Genomic DNA, 17,015 nt, shown 5'->3' with positions numbered 1-17,015 from the left:
GTATCCAATCCTCCTCCCCCATTCCCTCTCTCCCTACGGCTACGAAGGAAAGGGGAGGGATCCTGCAGAGGGTTCTCCATAGGATTCCACGTTGGGGACTGCGTTCCTGGGGGGACCTTCGGGTCCTACTAGACGTAAGTCCCCATCGTTGAGGAAGGATCCTGCCCCATCCTCGATTTCTACGGGAATCGGGAGGACCACCAACCAATGATCGCCTGACGAATTCGGTGGGGGTTTCGCCGAGCGCTTAGAATTCTCCGTAATTTCTAGCACTTTCAGAGTGTTTTGGTTTTCTACGATCTACAAACACTTGGGCAAAACCACGGTCCAGAGTGGGCTAGATGAGAGTCCCAGATAATTGTTACTACAATAATCGGGAATCTCGCCGAATGCTCGAATTCCTGGATTTTCTAGCTTTTGGAAGAAGCACTCCTGCTGAACGAAGAAAATATCACAGTAGGCGGCCAACCCTGGGATAGAGAAGAACAGGTGGGAACATCCAGTTTGGCTTGAACTATCGTCTTCGGTATCCTGTTATCACCATTGAAGTCTTCCTTAGGGGAAAACTTCTCCTTCACTCTCTTCATTAGAGAATGAAAGGTGTCGGCTTCCAGTCCTTTCTTTCCTCGAATGGAAAGGAATTTAGGATGGAGGTCTTTGTACAGGAACCTACAAATATACGTATATTGCCCTCACGACATAACTCTGTTAATCAGTTGAATTGTCCGAGGTGTAGTCACATACCGTAGTTAACTCTACGGATTGTGACCGAGGCGAATAGTATCTTCTTAATTGAACTGCAACTCGGGACTGCCTGCAACCTCCCAGGAGTTACCAGTTTCAATTTTGAGATACTTATGGTATTGTTACAACAACACCACTTCAGTGTTTGTATTCACCGAAATCCGATTTCGTTTAAATGCAAATGCTCGAGTGTATTTTTTTGCACTTGATGGTTCTAGCCGAACGCATTCCTTCTTGGAATGGATTACCTGGCAACTCAGGATGACGAGTGAGCGAGAGCTGGCGGTGTATTGGGCTGCCTGCCGCAGCCCAGTACCAGCTGACTCTCCGAGATGCACGGTTGGTTAATGTCTCTCTCCCCCACAATGATTGTCTACCGAACTGTATCTCTGCCCAACAATCACAGACTTAGGTCTCTGGTTGGTTGGGATTCTCGCATACGTGAATGACCATCTCTACTGCATCACCTTGGACATTCCGAGAATTTCCATACAGAGTTATCTCAATAGACTATCATCTTTCTGTTTACCGCACGGTAACAGAAGTCTGTAGCCTAGTCTCCCGCTGCATCGCACCTGCCGCTGCGATAATGCGGAATGATTTCTTCAGACATCTGAGTTTGTCTTCTAAATATATCTCGTATTCGTAGGTGTGCAATTGTTCATTGTTCACCCAGAATTGTAGATGTATAACGGAAGACATCGCCTGTTCCCCGCCCTGCCAGCTCTGCTTCCAAGTATATATATGTCCTCCCTGGATAACCTGAAAGAAGATGATGATTCAACCCATGAGAAGCAGTTCTTCAGGCAGTACATCCCTGTTTTCATTACTGAAAAGTGCTCCGCTTTCATTGCAACTACGACTTCTCACCGAACAGCAATGAAATAGCGGTTTAGCGTTTTCAGTCCTTTGTAAGCACAGGATCAGAATCTTGAGAATTACTTCTCCTGATTCGGCTGTGAAGATGTAGGTCTGTATTCACCTTCCACCTTCGTCTTCAACGGCGCATAGTGTTGTTTCTCCTTAGCTGAGATTCAACTACTATGAGAACTTCTGTCTTGCCATCAGGGACCTCGGTCTCTAGAAGGCAATTGACTTTCGCCTTTTGGGCATATGCCTTGAGAGAATCATCACCTCACCTTCGACATCGGTGGCAACAAATAGACGATTTGTATGTTCTCTCGGCATACCCCTTTAAAGGCGAGGGTCACGTGACTATGCTCGGGTGCTTGGACAGCTCACCTTACACAACCGAACGCAGTCAGTCGGCAGCTGTTGAAGCGTCCAAGTACGTTATGAGCTACGCTGTGGACTTAGTTCGGTTGTTCCAGATCAACCATTACTTCGTCCTACTAGCCCTCTTACGCCGATTGGACGTTTTAAACGTCAACATAAATTGTCTCCCGAGTGCCGATTGGATGTATTAAAAGTCGACATAAAAAAGTTGTTTTAAAAATTTGCGGAAAAATACTTATAGGCCTACCAGCCGAAAACTTTTGAATCATGCACCTTCGGGGATGCTGGGAGCTCAGGGATCAAGGGGTTGTTTTGTTTACAATCGTTACGCAGGCGCGCAAGCGCGAATTTCTTTCTTATCGCATTAAAAAATATCAGTGACACATCTCAGAAATTATTTCGTCACTTCGACATAATTTTTGCACCATTTTAAATTAGCCGTTACATGGAGTATTATATATGAAAATGTGCACAATTTCATGTAAAATATACAACAAAAAAATACTCATGATTGTAGCTTTTATCAGTTGTGAAATATTTTCATATAAATAATGATCAGTGCCAAAATTTCAACCTTCGGTCAACTTTGACTACCGAAATGGTCGAAAAACGCAATTGTAAGCTAAAACTCTTATATTCTAGTAATACAATCATTTACCTTCATTTTGCAACAAATTGGACATCTAGTACAAGATTTCGATTTATGGTGAATTTATGAAAAAAAACTTTTTCCTTATGTCCGCGCGGTAACTATTCCGATAAATTTTTTTGTGCGCTTGTTGTAATGTTTGCACCATTTTAAATTTGCCATTACATAAAGTTTTATATATGGAAATGTGCGCAATTTTATGCACAATACAACTAAAACAACCCATGGTTGTAGCTTTTATCAGTTTTGAAATATTTTCATATAGATAACGATAAGTGCCAAAATTTCAACCTTCGGTCAACTTTGACTCTACCGAAATAGTCGAAAAACGAAATTGTAAGCTAAAACTCTTATATACTAGTAATATTCAATCATTTACATTCATTTTGCAACAAATTGGAAGTCTCTAGCACAATATTTTTATTTATAGTGAATTTATAGGAAAAAAATATTTTCCTTACGTCCGCGCGGTAACTTCCAAAAAAAATCAGAAATTTTTTTGTGCGATTGTCGTAATGTTTACACCATTTTGAATTAGCCATTACATAAAGTTTTATATATGAAATTGTGCACAATTCCATGTAGAATACAACAAAAAGTGATTGAAGGTTGTAGCTTTTCTCATTTTCGAAATAATCGCATATAAATCACGATGAATAGAACCACGTTCGGTCAACTTTGACCCTACCGAAATACAGACGGTCCCCGGGTTACGACGGGGGTTCCGTTCTTAAGACGCGTCGTAACCCGAAAATCGTCGTAAGCCGGAACGACGTTCTTGAAAACATGTCCACAGGGAAAATTTCACTACTAATTTGCAATTTTTCTTAGGGCCGTATCTCTAAAATTATCACTTATTTACTTTTTTCATGTGCAACACTGTGCATTCACAAATTACTGTATATTTTCATTAAAATACAAAGAGAGAGAGAGAGAGAGAGAGAGAAATAACTCCTTACGGTTTCAATAGATTGAAATGAATGTCTGTAGGCAACTTTTTCCCCCTCCCATAAATACATATATTTCTCCAGAGAAGAGAGAAAGAGAGGACTGTGCTATTATGTTTGGCTGTCTATCAGTTCTTTTGCTGAGAGCGAGAGAGATAAAAGGAAGAAATAGAAACACCAAATGTATGACAAGTATCTTGTGGAGAGAGAGAGAGAGAGTTGTCCTTACAGTATTTAAAAGAGAGAAATGGAATGATTATTGTATTTAAAATACTCAGATATGAATTTTGTACTTATAGTATTATTATTGGAAAATATTAATGATAAACTTATTACATACACGTCCATGAAAATGATCTCATCTAGTAAGAGAGAGAGAGAGATTACATAAAACCATTAAATTCGTTGACCATTGTATGACATTGTTAAGCTCGAGTGTCACTCGAGTTGGGGTGGGGAAATTGATACAGAAAAAGACAAAGGGAAGAATTTTCTTTTGAAATTAGTTATCGTATTATTACTACTTCTATTATTATTATTATTATTATTATTATTTGAAAATATAATAAACACGTGCATCTACCATAAAAATTCTCTCATCTCAGTAAGAAAGAGGAATTATCCTTACAAGTGAAATGGAAAGGTCATTTTCATCTCTTTAAAATACGACCATTATGAATTTTGTAATTAAAGTTTTATTATTATTATTATTATTAAATAACTGAAATTATCAATAAACATTTTACATACTAGTACCATAAAAATTCTTTCATCTCGGTAAAAGAGAGAGAGAGAGAGAGAGTTTATCTCTCTCTGTTCTCTCAAAAAATACTTATAACGCTTCCAGCGAAAGAGAGGGAGGGAGTTACCACTATGACCCATTATTATCTTGTGTGGCAAAAGAGAGAGAGAGAGAGAGAGTTAACCTTAATTAAAAGTGACATGGATAGATTAGTACGTATTGTATTTCTTTAAAATACTATCACATATGAATTTTGTAATTACAGTTATTATTATTATTATTATTATTATTATTATTATTATTATTATTATTTGAAAGTATTAAAAACAAATAGTACAAGTACATAAAAAATCTTGAGTCTCAGTAAATGAGAGAGAGAGAGAGAGAGAGAGAGAGAGAGAGAGAGAGAGAGAGAGAGAGAGAGAGAGAGAGAGAGAGAGAGGGGGGGAAATGTCAGGATCACATGATTGCAACACTGCAGCTCTTCCCCCAGATTTTCCCCCTCCTGGCTGTCACAGAACTCGATATATCTGACAGTTTTAGTACCTGAATCTGAGAAAAGGTTACTGGAAGTTACTTGAAGAAGACTGGGATTTCCTTCATTCTTCAGTAATTTTTTTAAATATAAGCTAAAATCTTACTAATTCACTATGGTTTTTTCTTTAATGAATTGATATTATTGCTGTATAAATTAATATTAATATTTGAAAATAGTAAATAATTTATTTATCATACTAAAAAACATACATCTTTGTAGTATATATATATATATAGAGAGAGAGAGAGAGAGAGAATTATAGTGATTATTTTTGTTGGAAAATACAAAGAGAGAGAGAGAGAGAAACTGCTAAACTATAAAGGATTCTTATCTTATCATAGTATGTGTTTTTTAAAAGCGTCGTAAACTCGGAGCGTCGGAAGCGTCAGCGTCGTAACCTCGGAACAAGCGTCGTAACCCAGGGTGGATTTTTCAATGAATATTTAAGAAAAAGCGTCGTAACCTCGGAACGTCGTAAGCCGGACCCGTCGTAACCCGGGGACCGCCTGTAGTAGAAAAACGCAATTGTAAGCTGAAACTCTTAAAGTCTAGTAATATTCAGTAATTTATCTTCATTTTGAAACAAATTCGAAGTCTCTAGCACAGTATTTAGATTTATGGTGAATTTTAGAAAAAAAACTTTCCTTCCCTCCACACGCGGATTCTCCGCCGCAAATCTCCGAAATGCGTACGCCGTATTATTGTTATATTTGCTCTGTTTCATATTAGGCGTTTCATAAAGTTTTATATATGAAAATGTGTGCAATTTCATGTAGAATACAACAAAATATAATTGAAGGTTGTAGCTTTTCTCATTTTCGAAATATTTGCATATAAAAGAAATATATAAAAAAAATTTGACATTCGGTCAACTTTAACTCGTCCGAAATGGTTGAAAACTGCAATTGTAAGCTAAAAATCTTACAGTATAGTAATATTCAATCATTTATCTTCATTTTGAAACAAATTGGAAGTCTCTAGAACAATATTTAGATTTATGGTGAATTTTTTTACGTCTGCGCGTTACGAATTCATGCATCATTTTGTGATAATATTTTCTCTGTGTAGCTTTGATCGTTTTACAATGTGTTATATACCAAAATTATTGCAATTTAGTGTACAATACCACGAAAAAAATTAACTCGTTAGCTTTCACCGTTTTGCTCACAGCGCGATTTGAATACAATTATATATGAAATTTTGTTTTCGCGCTATCATATATCGCATTATTTATATATGATAATGGTATTTTTTTCATTTCTGATGGTTGCATACTAAACTTCAGGCAATGACAAAAAAAGGAGCCAAAAATGAACTCTTAATCTTGAAAACTAAGCGTGCTGTGATTTTTTGAAAAAAATATTTTTTCCGCTTCGGCGCTCACTCCGAGATCGCCTTGGCATACGGGAGACGATCTTTATTATACCCCTTCAGCGTAAGAGGGCTACCTGGTTCCAGTACCCATACCATCTACACCCATGGAGTGTCGGTGTCCTATCCACTACGGAGACGGAGAGACTTCGCCGCAGTGGAGTACGAGGCCGCGAGACACTTCGCTACAATGGGATACGAGAATGCGAGACACTTTGCTGCAGACGGATAGACCATTATGGGTACTGGACATCACCGAAGATTATATATCGAGAAGAGGGATAGGTCATCGCGACTATTCCCTTCTTTCCATCCGAGTAGGGGAACTGCATGGCTATTCCTTCGACGTCAAGCATCCAGGGGATGGGGATCTGTGACACTCTATTTCGTACCGAACTTCGTAGCAAAGACTCAGAATCCTTCGGTCCCTGCCGATCGGTTCGAGTCTTTCACAATCCCCTCCCTAATTGACTTCACCGACATCGATGCGGATGAGATGCTGCTTTGTCCTGTGAGGGCGCTATGGCGCTATCTGAAGAGAACTCGGCACCTCAAGCCTGAGTGTCGACGCCTCTTCGTTAGCACCGAGATGACCAAGAAAGAAGTATACAGGAACACTCTTTCTTTCTGGCTGCGTGAGGTGATCAGGAGGGCGTACGAAGCTGGTAGTAGCGACAACATCCGTACCCTTCGTCCGAGAGCCCAGGAAGTCAGAGATATTGGTCCTTCCCTTGCGTTCCGCAAGAACTTCTCCGTGGCTGCTCAACACTTTGTGTAGCTTACCCAGCACCCAAGCAGACAGAACAGCATCGCATCCTTGTGTGACTGCATGATGGGATAGGTGAATGAGATTGTGACTGGCCTTCTCTTCCCCATCTTTTTCTCTCCCTCTACCTGTAGGCAGAGGGACGTGGTCGTCACTATGCTGGATCAGGAGGCAATGCAGGTAAGCCACTCGACCAAGCCCCATCCTATCCCTTTCAGTAGGGATAGGAGCGATTATCCCCATTTCCCCCAACAAGGGGGGGGGGAAGTGGAAGCCAACAAGAGACAACCCATGCTTCATATTGCCTCTTGCAATAGGAACAAGTTCTTGCTTGCTAGTTTTAAGAGGTACGCTTGCCTCCCTCTTATTACTTGGGTCCAGAGGTCTGACCATTGATCCTGCGGTACATACCCCGATCAATTGGGCAGGCTAGGATCCCTCCCTCTGCTCTTACGACTAGGGAGGGAATCCAAGGTTGGGCGAACACCAGTTTGTTCTTAAGACTCAGATTCCTCCTACCAAGAAGTATGACGTATCGGAACAAATGGCAATTTGTCGAAAATTGCATTTTTCCTAACTATACAAACCTGAGTTCCTTCACATATAGTCCCACCTCATGCCACCCCTCACTCTGCGTTTTTCCTGGGCCTAAAGCAAAAGTGATTCTTTACCTCCTAGTCGTGTTCCAGCTGCCGCTAGTTACCTTCCTATTGTAAAAGGACCTCAGGTTTGTATAGTTAGGAAAAATGCAATTTTGTACATGCAACTTCCCCGGCAGATATATACTTAGCTATAGTCTCTGACGTCCCGACAGAATTCAAAACTCGCGGCACACGCGACAGGTAGGTCAGGTGACCAGCCCACTCCCGCCGCTGGGTGGCGGGAATAGGAACCATTCCCGTTTTCTAACCAGAATTTTTCTGTCGCCGGTAGCAACCAACATCGTTGTTGGTACCTCCTGCATTGGAATTCTTTTCTCATTGGCCGAGGATTATCTATTTGACCTTTGGTGATGTACTTTGATCTTTGGTTTTGGCATACATGTACTTTGATCTTTGGTTTTGGCATACGCTTATCGTGGACCGTTTTTTGGATTTTGGTTTGGATACTCTTTAAAATGTCTGACGTGGCACCTGTATTTAGGGTGTGTGCGAAAGAGGAATGTAAGGTGAGGCTACCGAAAGCATTGGTGGATCCTCACACGGTCTGTAAAAAATATAGGGGGAATGATTGTTCTGTGACTAACACCTGTCTGGAATGTGAAAGTTTAACGGAAGTGGAATGGAAGACCTTGGCTTCTTATGTAAGGAAACTTGAGAAAGATAGAGTTAGGAGGGCTTCCATCAGAAGCTCAAGTAGATCCTGCTCTATTGAACAGGAAGTAGCTCCTAACTTTTCTGGTAATTCACCTGCTCATAGTTTGGTTTCAGCCCCTTCCCCCAGCAGCGAACCTGTAGATGCGTCTACGGAAATGGCTGCAATGAGAGCCTCAATAATCAGCTTGAAATCGCAACTGCAAGCAATGAAGGAGACAGGTAAGCGCAGTGATGTGTGCAGTGATTTGTGCAGTGTCCCGCATTGCTCCTAGGCCTAGACCTCTTTCAGACTCCCATGACCAAGGGAGGAGGAATGTCGAAAGCCGCAAGGGGGATGTAGAGTATTCCCAACGGTCAGGCATCCCTTCGGCAGATCCTGTAGCCGCTTCCCAGGCTGCCAAGGACAGCTACTGCAAAAGCGTCCTCAGGAAGTGCTTTTCGGACTCAGACTCTTCGTCTCCAAGAAGAGGATGGAGTTCTTCCTCTAAGTCGCGTCCTCTAAAGAGATCCTGGAAAACGCCAGCAAGCGAAGCGTTGCATTCCAGTCCTGAGTCTTTTCCGTAGTATTCGCCTGCTCGTAAGAAGAGAGCTACGAGATCTCCTGACTCTTCTCTGGAAGACTTCTCACACAAGACGAAGGAAGTCTTGGTAGGACTCCAACAGCAGTTGTCTGCCTTAGTGGGAGTTCTTTCTGAAGGCTCTTCTAGGAAGAAAGACGTTTCTCTTCCCATCAAGAGTTCTGTTAGGAGAGCCTCAGAGAGTAGGCGCCCTGGCGTTAGCAGACGCTCCTCGCCTGAAAGGTTTTCGTCCCCAGCGAGACCTTCTTCAGTCGCATATGACAGGACTCGTGTGTCTTCTCTTGCTAAGAACGCTAATCGGAAACTCCCTACGAGCAAGAGTTCTCCCAGGAGTTTTGCTAGAGACGATTACGCCTCTCATGGCAAGTATCAGGAGCCTGATTCGCGGATGTCTCGTGAGAGAATTCGTTCGGCTAAGAGCTCCGGGAGAGAAGAGAGCCCCTCTCTATTCAGAGCTCCGCAAGAAGGAAGGAGCGTTCGTTCGTCCTCTAGACATTTCCCGAAGGAACAACCCTCTCCCTCTGGGAAGTACCCAGGAATCAGGAGTCCCGTAGGATCTTCTAAATATCCTTCTAAGGACGCAAGAGTTTCGCCGAATAGGCGCCGAGATTTGGACAAGTTTTCTTCGCCTCCCAGGAGGGATAGGAGAGAATCTAGCGCCTCTCCGGATGGACGCAAAGGGAAAAGGAGCTATTCGCCTGCTAGACGCAGTTACCAGGACGCAAACGTCTCCTCTCCTGGACGACGGGAACAAAGGGTTCTCCTTTCTCTTCGCAGGCGCATTTCGCCTTCCAGGCGTCCTCATCAGGACGCAAATGCCTCTCCTTCTTGGACCAGGCAGCCTCGCCTTCTTGGGCCAGGCGCGCTCACCAGGACGCAAGCGCCTCTCCTTCTTGGCGCCAGGAACAGGATGTTCTCCTTTCTCCTTGCAGGCGCTCTTCGCCTCACAGGCGTCTGATTCAGGACGCAAGCGCCTCTCCTAGCAGACGCAAGGAGCAGAGCAGAAGCCCGAGTATAGGGAAGCTCCAGGACTCGTGCAGGAAGGAGGATAGAAACAAGGACGAAAGAAAAAGGCTTCTTTCTACGGATCGGTCTCCTGAAAAGGCAAAGCCCTCTTCTCCTGCTTCGCTTTTGGAAGAAGTTTCGGATGAAGAGATATCCAAAGATGCAGGAGTTTCGGACTATAAGAGACTTACTTCTCTTTTGTTGCAGGTGTTTGGAGACTCGCTACGCCAGTCGGATCCCCCTTCTCCGGGATCTTTATTATCCAGTACGAAACTGTCGAAGTCCTCCTCCTTCGTTAGGATGACCCCTACTCTTTCTATGAGAAAGTCTCTGAAGAGTCTCGAGAGCTGGCTCAGATCTAAGAAGGAAGCGGGGAAGACGGTATTCTCTTGTCCTCCCTCTAAACTGACGGGGAAACCAGGTATGTGGTATGACACCAAGGAGCCAATGGGCCTGGGACTCCCTTCGTCCTCAGATGCGGACTTTTCCGCTCTTGTAGATTCGTCAAGACGACGCTCTCTGCATTCTGCAAAAGCCTCTTGGGGAATGTGTGAGGTTGATCATCTCATCAAGGGCCTCTTCAAGACTCTCGAAGTCTTTAACTTTATGGACTGGGCTTTGGGAGCTTTAGCCAAGAAGTCTCAAGAACCAGACTTCGTTACCATGGAAGAGTTGGGCAGTGTATTAACCTGCCTAGACAAGGCGGTTATGGATGGCTCCAATGAAGTGGCATCCCTTTTTGGATCCTGTATATTGAAGAAGAGGGCAGTGTTTAGCTCCTTCTTAACGAAATCTGTTTCACCTCTGCAGAGATCCTCCCTTTTATACGCGCCCCTCTCTAGTCACCTTTTTCCTCAGGAAATAGTGAGGGATATATCAAAGACTTTATCAGAAAAGGCCACACAGGACCTGCTGGCCCAGTCAGCTAAAAGGCTAAAACCTGCTGTTCAGGTTGCAAAGAAGGAGAAAGTTCCCTTCCAGCAGCCCTTTCGGGGAAGGTCTGCCCCTAGATCTTCTCTTAGAAGTAGACGATCGGAGAAGAGAGGAAGGTCTTCTCGAAGGCCGTTCGTCAAGACCCAGTGAGACTGTGGTCCTCCAGACAAAAGTGGGTGCCAGGCTTCTAAACTTTTACGAACCTTGGGCACAGAAAGGTGCCGATGCCTGGTCCCTATCCATCCTAAAGAAAGGATATTTAATCCCCTTCAGGGAAAAACCTCCCTTAACTACTACTCCAAGGGAGTTAACAGCAAACTACAAGGATTCTGTCAAGAGACAAGCCCTTCTACATCTCGTGGAGCAGATGCTTTACAAGGAAGCCATAGAGGAAGTAAAAGATCTCTCTTCCCAGGGGTTTTACAATCGCCTGTTCTTGGTTCCGAAAAGTTCAGGAGGTTGGAGGCCAGTTCTGGACGTGAGCGCCCTGAACGTGTTCGTAGCAAAGAGGAAGTTCACAATGGAGACGACAGCCTCGGTGTTAGCAGCCCTGCGTCCAGGGGACTGGATGGTATCCCTGGACCTGCAGGATGCTTATTTCCACGTGCCAATACACCCGTCTTCCAGGAAATACCTCAGATTTATGGCTCAAGGAAGAGTATTTCAATTTCGGGCCCTATGCTTCGGACTATCAACAGCCCCCCAAGTATTCACAGGACTAATGAAAAATGTGGCTCACTGGCTTCATCTCGAAGGGATTCGAATATCCTTGTATCTAGACGACTGGCTGATACGAGCACAGTCGCGAGTCAGATGTCTGGAGGACTTAAAGCTGACACTGGAGTTAACACAGTCCTTGGGACTGTTGGTAAACCTCGAGAAATCCCAGATGATTCCCCAGCAGAACATTGTTTATCTGGGGATTCGGATGGATTCTCGGGGTTTTCATGTGTTTCCATCACAGGAAAGACAGAACCGCTGCTTGGAAAAAGTAGCAACCTTCCTAGAGAAAGAACAATGTTCCGCGAGGGAATGGATGAGTCTTCTGGGGACCCTTTCCTCGTTGGAACAGTTCATTTCTCTAGGAAGGCTTCACCTAAGGCCTTTACAGTTCTATCTAAGAGAACATTGGGATCAGAAATCCCAAAATCTGTCCGATTCCTTCCAGATCACGAAGGAAATAAAGGAGGACCTGCGTTGGTGGATGAATCCGTGCAGGATCAACGAAGGAGAATCCCTTCACGTTCCGAACCCTCGGCTAGTGTTGTATTCCGACACCTCAGATGCGGGGTGGGGAGCCACTCTAGGGACGAGAGAAGTGTCAGGCACCTGGAGGGGAGAACAGGTGTCCTGGCACATCAATATGAAGGAATTAACAGCGATTCACCTGTCTCTCATACACTTCGAGGCTCAGATCTCAGGTTCAGTCCTACAGATCAATTCGGACAACACAACAGCCCTAGCTTACATCAAGAAGCAAGGAGGGACGCACTCGTTCTCCCTTTACAAAAAAGCAAGAGAACTACTGCTTTGGGCAGAAGAGAGAAGAATCACTCTCCGGACGAGATTCATTCAAGGGGACAAAAATGTAAGAGCCGACCTTCTGAGCAGGAGAGACCAAGTACTGCCTACAGAATGGACGTTGCATCAGGAGGTATGCAACAGACTATGGAACCTCTGGGGGAGATCAAATATAGATCTTTTTGCCACCCATTGGAACAACAGGCTGGAAAGTTACTGCTCCCCGATAGCCGACCCAAGGGCGATTTCGGTGGACGGCCTTCTCCTCGATTGGTCCGGAATAGACGGGTATGCTTTTCCTCCGTTCAAAATCATATCGGAAGTAGTAAGGAAGTTTGCAGCAGCAGAGGGAGCCAAACTGACCCTCATAGCCCCGTTCTGGCCAGCGCAAAACTGGTACACAGAGGTACTGGGATGGATAGTAGACTTTCCGAGATCTCTCCCAAACAGGAGCGATCTTCTCAGACAACCCCACTTCGACAGGTATCACAAAAACCTGCCCGCTCTCGCTCTAACTGCCTTCAGACTATCGAAGGACTTGTCAGAACGAGAGGCTTTTCTCGAGAAGTTGCGAAAGCGATCGCAAGAGCAAGAAGACCATCTACTATTCGAGTCTACCAGTCGAAGTGGGATGTGTTTCGCAGATGGTGTAGGACTCAGAAGATATCCTCTTCCAGTACCTCTGTGACAGATATAGCTGATTTCCTCCTTTACTTGAAGGAGAAATGTAATCTAGTAGTCTCTACAATTAAGGGCTATAAAAGTATGCTATCTTCAGTCTTCAGGCATAGAGGCCTTAACATTGGGGAAGACAAAGATTTACATGATCTGATAAAATCCTTCGAGACGTCAAAGAACAGAGGTATTAGATCACCTAGTTGGAACTTAGATGTGGTCCTAAAGTACTTAATGACCTCCAAATTCGAACCTCCCAGTAAGGCTACGTTCAGAGATCTGACAAGGAAGTCTTTATTCTTGGTCGCGCTAGCATCAGCAAAAAGAGTAAGCGAACTACAAGCCTTAGAACATAATGTTGGCTTCAGGAACGACTCGGCGTTCTGTTCCTTCAAACCGATGTTTTTGGCGAAGAATGAAAACCCTTCGAAACCTTGGCCTCGAACCTTCGAGGTAAAAGGACTTTCGTCTCTAGTAGGTACAGAGCGAGAAAGGGCTCTTTGCCCAGTTAGAAGCCTTAAGTTCTACTTAGAAAGGAAGAACGAACTAAAGGGGAGTAAGGAGAGTTTATGGTGCTCGGTTAGAGATCCCGGAAGACAGATCTCAAAAAATGCTCAGGTGTTCTTCATCAGAGATGTAATCAAGGAAGCCCATTTAGCGTGTAAAGAAGAACAACTGGACCTCTTTAGAGTTAAAGCTCACGAGGTAAGAGCAGTTGCTACCTCTTTGGCATTCCACAAGAACTTGTCGATACAGACTCTAGTGGAGTCAACCTTTTGGAGATGCAATTCGGTCTTTGCATCCCATTACTTGAGAGACATTCAAGTGACGTACGACAAGTGCTTTACTCTAGGAGCGTACGTATCTGCGGATTCGTTGCTGGGACAGGGAGCTGAACCATCCTTTTTAGTTTTATTAGGTTAGGGTTTTTAATGGTGTTTGGTGCGTTTTATTGGTCGATTGAAAGAGGGTGCAGGAGTTGACCCCTTTCAAATCGTAGTGCTAACATGTTAGTGTGGTCAGGTGATCGGGATTGGTCGTTATGCTCCTTGTAGTGTCTTAAATACCTAAAGCTCTATCATGTAAGAGGGTTAGCCCCCGTTGGTATGATACAGGTCAAGGTTCTGCCATGTAAGTTGGGTCAGCCCCCATTGGTACGATCCAAGAAAAGGCTCTGCCATGTAAGCGGGTAAGCCCCCATTGGCATGATCCGAAAGAGTTATCAGTCACAGGTCTCATCCTCTCTGAAACTCTGATGGCAAGCAGACTCATAGACAGTATCAATGAAGTCTTCTTCCATATCAGGTAGGAACCAAGGTTGTTTTTGTTAATATACCTACAACGTATGTTGTTTCCCTGTTTTTATATTCATAAATAATTAGTATGTAACTGTCTCTTGCCCTCCACCAAGGGTGTCAATCAGCTAAGTATATATCTGCCGGGGAAGTTGCATGTACAAAAATGATATTGTTAGTATACAATAAAGTTTTGTACATACTTACCCGGCAGATATATACTTAGCTATAGTCTCTGACGTCCCGACAGAATTCAAAACTCGCGGCACACGCGACAGGTAGGTCAGGTGACCAGCCCACTCCCGCCGCTGGGTGGCGGGAATAGGAACCATTCCCGTTTTCTAACCAGAATTTTTCTCTTCCACCTGTCTCCTGAGGGGAGGCTGGGCGGGCCATTAATCGTATATATCTGCCGGGTAAGTATGTACAAAACTTTATTGTATACTAACAATATCATTTTTTGACAAATTGCCATTTTGTGGTGCCAATAACCGGATTTTCATGTCGATAACCTGTTAATGGCACCTCTGTTAGGTATTCATTGGCACCATACCTATCATTGGTGCCAATAACCAGAAATTGGCACATTATGGCGCTGAAAATTGCCAATTTTCATGGCTAGACAAGCGCCATAAAATCAGATCGCCGACAACCGAGTCTGCCAATAACTGGGGACTGCCTGTACTGGTATAATGAGGCGGCGAGTAAGAAGCAGAATCAGGGTGTATTCTGATTTGTTGACACAAAATCTTGGACAGTTCAAGAACTCTTGCGAGCGTAAAGGTAAAAATGCATAAAAGATTGAATCAGGAGTGCTGGCTCTGTTTCTTGAGAGTACCAAGTGCATCATGAAGATTTTTGTTTTTGAAACAAGATGCCTGAGGGTCTTGGCGACTGATCGGGGCCTCACAGGGTAACACTGACGCAACAGCAGTGGGCCATCCAGAATCACAGTCTAAGCATAAGAGCTGAAGAATCAGTCGCTACATTTCTGAAAAAACCGGGAACAGGTGTGAATATAAAGACTTGTTATAGTATAATGAGTTTGTAAGTTTCCCAGGTTTTTATGTGAAAAAATAGTCTTAATACTTTGTTGGGTATTTCTTTATCATAAAATTAGTCGTTCTTTCTGAGCTACCCATATATTAAGAATCGTAATATAAATGGTACTTTGCCTTTTTCATTTTTTTAGTCAGTTTCCTAAGAAAATAATTTACTTTCCCTGCAGAACATGAAAATTTGCCAGCTTACAAATGGACGTACAGTCCTACAGTTGAGGAGGATAGTGCTGAAGAAGAAAGTGCTTCACCAAAAGCTAAGTTGTAGGTAAGTGATACATATAGTGTTGGATTCTGTACACTAATCAGTAGTGTATTTATGGAAAATTCAAATCATTACATGCAAGATCCTATTAAATTTGTTTTTTAAAAGGATAGAGTAATTTATCTAAGCCTTTGCTATCATACCTCAGTTACAGGTTTTGGTTCTAAGCATGAAGATTCATGTAAGTTGTCATCAATTTATCTCTTCTTCCCCATTCCTTTACAATTTTCATGTATGGAAATCAATCAATGCTTGTAGATACAGTAGTACCTCGAGATACAAAATTAATCCGTTCCGAGGCGCCCTTCGTATCATGAAGTTTTCTTATCTTGGACCACATTTTACATGTAAAATGGCTAATCCATTCCAAGCCCTCCAAAAACACCCCAGTAAATTATATTTTCAGGCCTAAAACACATGTTCTAGGGTTACGACGCTGATCCCGACGGAAGAAATATGACTACAAAAAGGCAAAATAGTGTACATACTTGAGTAATATTCAACTGCATGTAATGTTCAACCCCCTTTTTACTGCATATATTAGGACTTTAGCATATGTCCCTTAGCAATAAGCCTAGCCTATGTTAGCGGTTGCTACTGTAGCTTAGTCTATGATTCTGACATCTAAACCTAAGAAGCTAAAAGCTTAGAATATGCCGATAAAATGTATAAATAATCAGTATGTACTCATTTCAAATAATTATTAATTAATCATTAACTATAATACACAAACAAACAAAAAATAAAAACCTTCCAATTGATTGTTTACATTCAGCTCTTACCGTCTTAGAGTACCCGAACGAACGCCAAGCAATCACTTTTCCTAGGACACAGTAAGCCATAAATTTTCATTAGTATCTCTCTTCAACTAATGAAACTACCGAACAGTATAATAACCATTCATTTCTATTCTTTATTTTCTATTCTTTATTCTATCTTTACCTAATGGAGATACTGAGTTACTGACAGCTATAATGAAACATATACATAACGTAATATTAAAACAGAAGAAGAATTCTAAAAAATACGTATTTGTAGGCAGTCAGATTTATTTTATATTTTATGATATCTAATTCACAATTTTTTTATTAAATGTATTGCATGTACTCATTTCAAATAATTATTAAGTAACCATTAACTATAATAAACAAACAAAAACAAACTTCCAAACTTCTGTTTACATCCAGCACTTACGAGTGTCGAACGATCGCCAAGCAATCACTTTACACAGTAAGCCATAAATTTTCATTATCTCTCTTCAACTACTGAAACTACCAAACAGTATAATAACCATTCATTTCTATTCTTTATTCTATCTTTACCTATTGTTTTTTTTTATTAAAAGTATTGCATGAATAAGTTTTTCAATTTACAGC

General features: G+C 42.5%; 1 protein-coding gene across 12 annotated transcripts in view; it reads left to right on the top strand.

Annotated features, from left to right (window-relative positions):
* The window catches only part of LOC135215424 (peroxisomal trans-2-enoyl-CoA reductase-like), a 468,052-nt gene that overhangs the window by 428,711 nt on the left and 22,326 nt on the right, over positions 1-17,015 (top strand). For all 12 annotated transcript variants that reach the window (XR_010314679.1, XM_064250058.1, XM_064250050.1 and 9 more), the window contains one exon: positions 15,545-15,642. Coding sequence is in view for 11 of the 12 variants with exons in the window: in XM_064250058.1 (XP_064106128.1) it covers positions 15,545-15,642 (98 nt within the window). In the remaining variant the exon portion in view is untranslated. The remainder of the gene's footprint in view (positions 1-15,544; positions 15,643-17,015) is intronic.

This window comes from Macrobrachium nipponense, chromosome 5 (genome assembly GCF_015104395.2).
Source record: "Macrobrachium nipponense isolate FS-2020 chromosome 5, ASM1510439v2, whole genome shotgun sequence".
Lineage (NCBI taxonomy): Eukaryota > Metazoa > Arthropoda > Malacostraca > Decapoda > Palaemonidae > Macrobrachium > Macrobrachium nipponense.
Note: the sequence above shows the minus strand (reverse complement) of the source record. Positions and strands in the feature narration are given on the sequence as shown.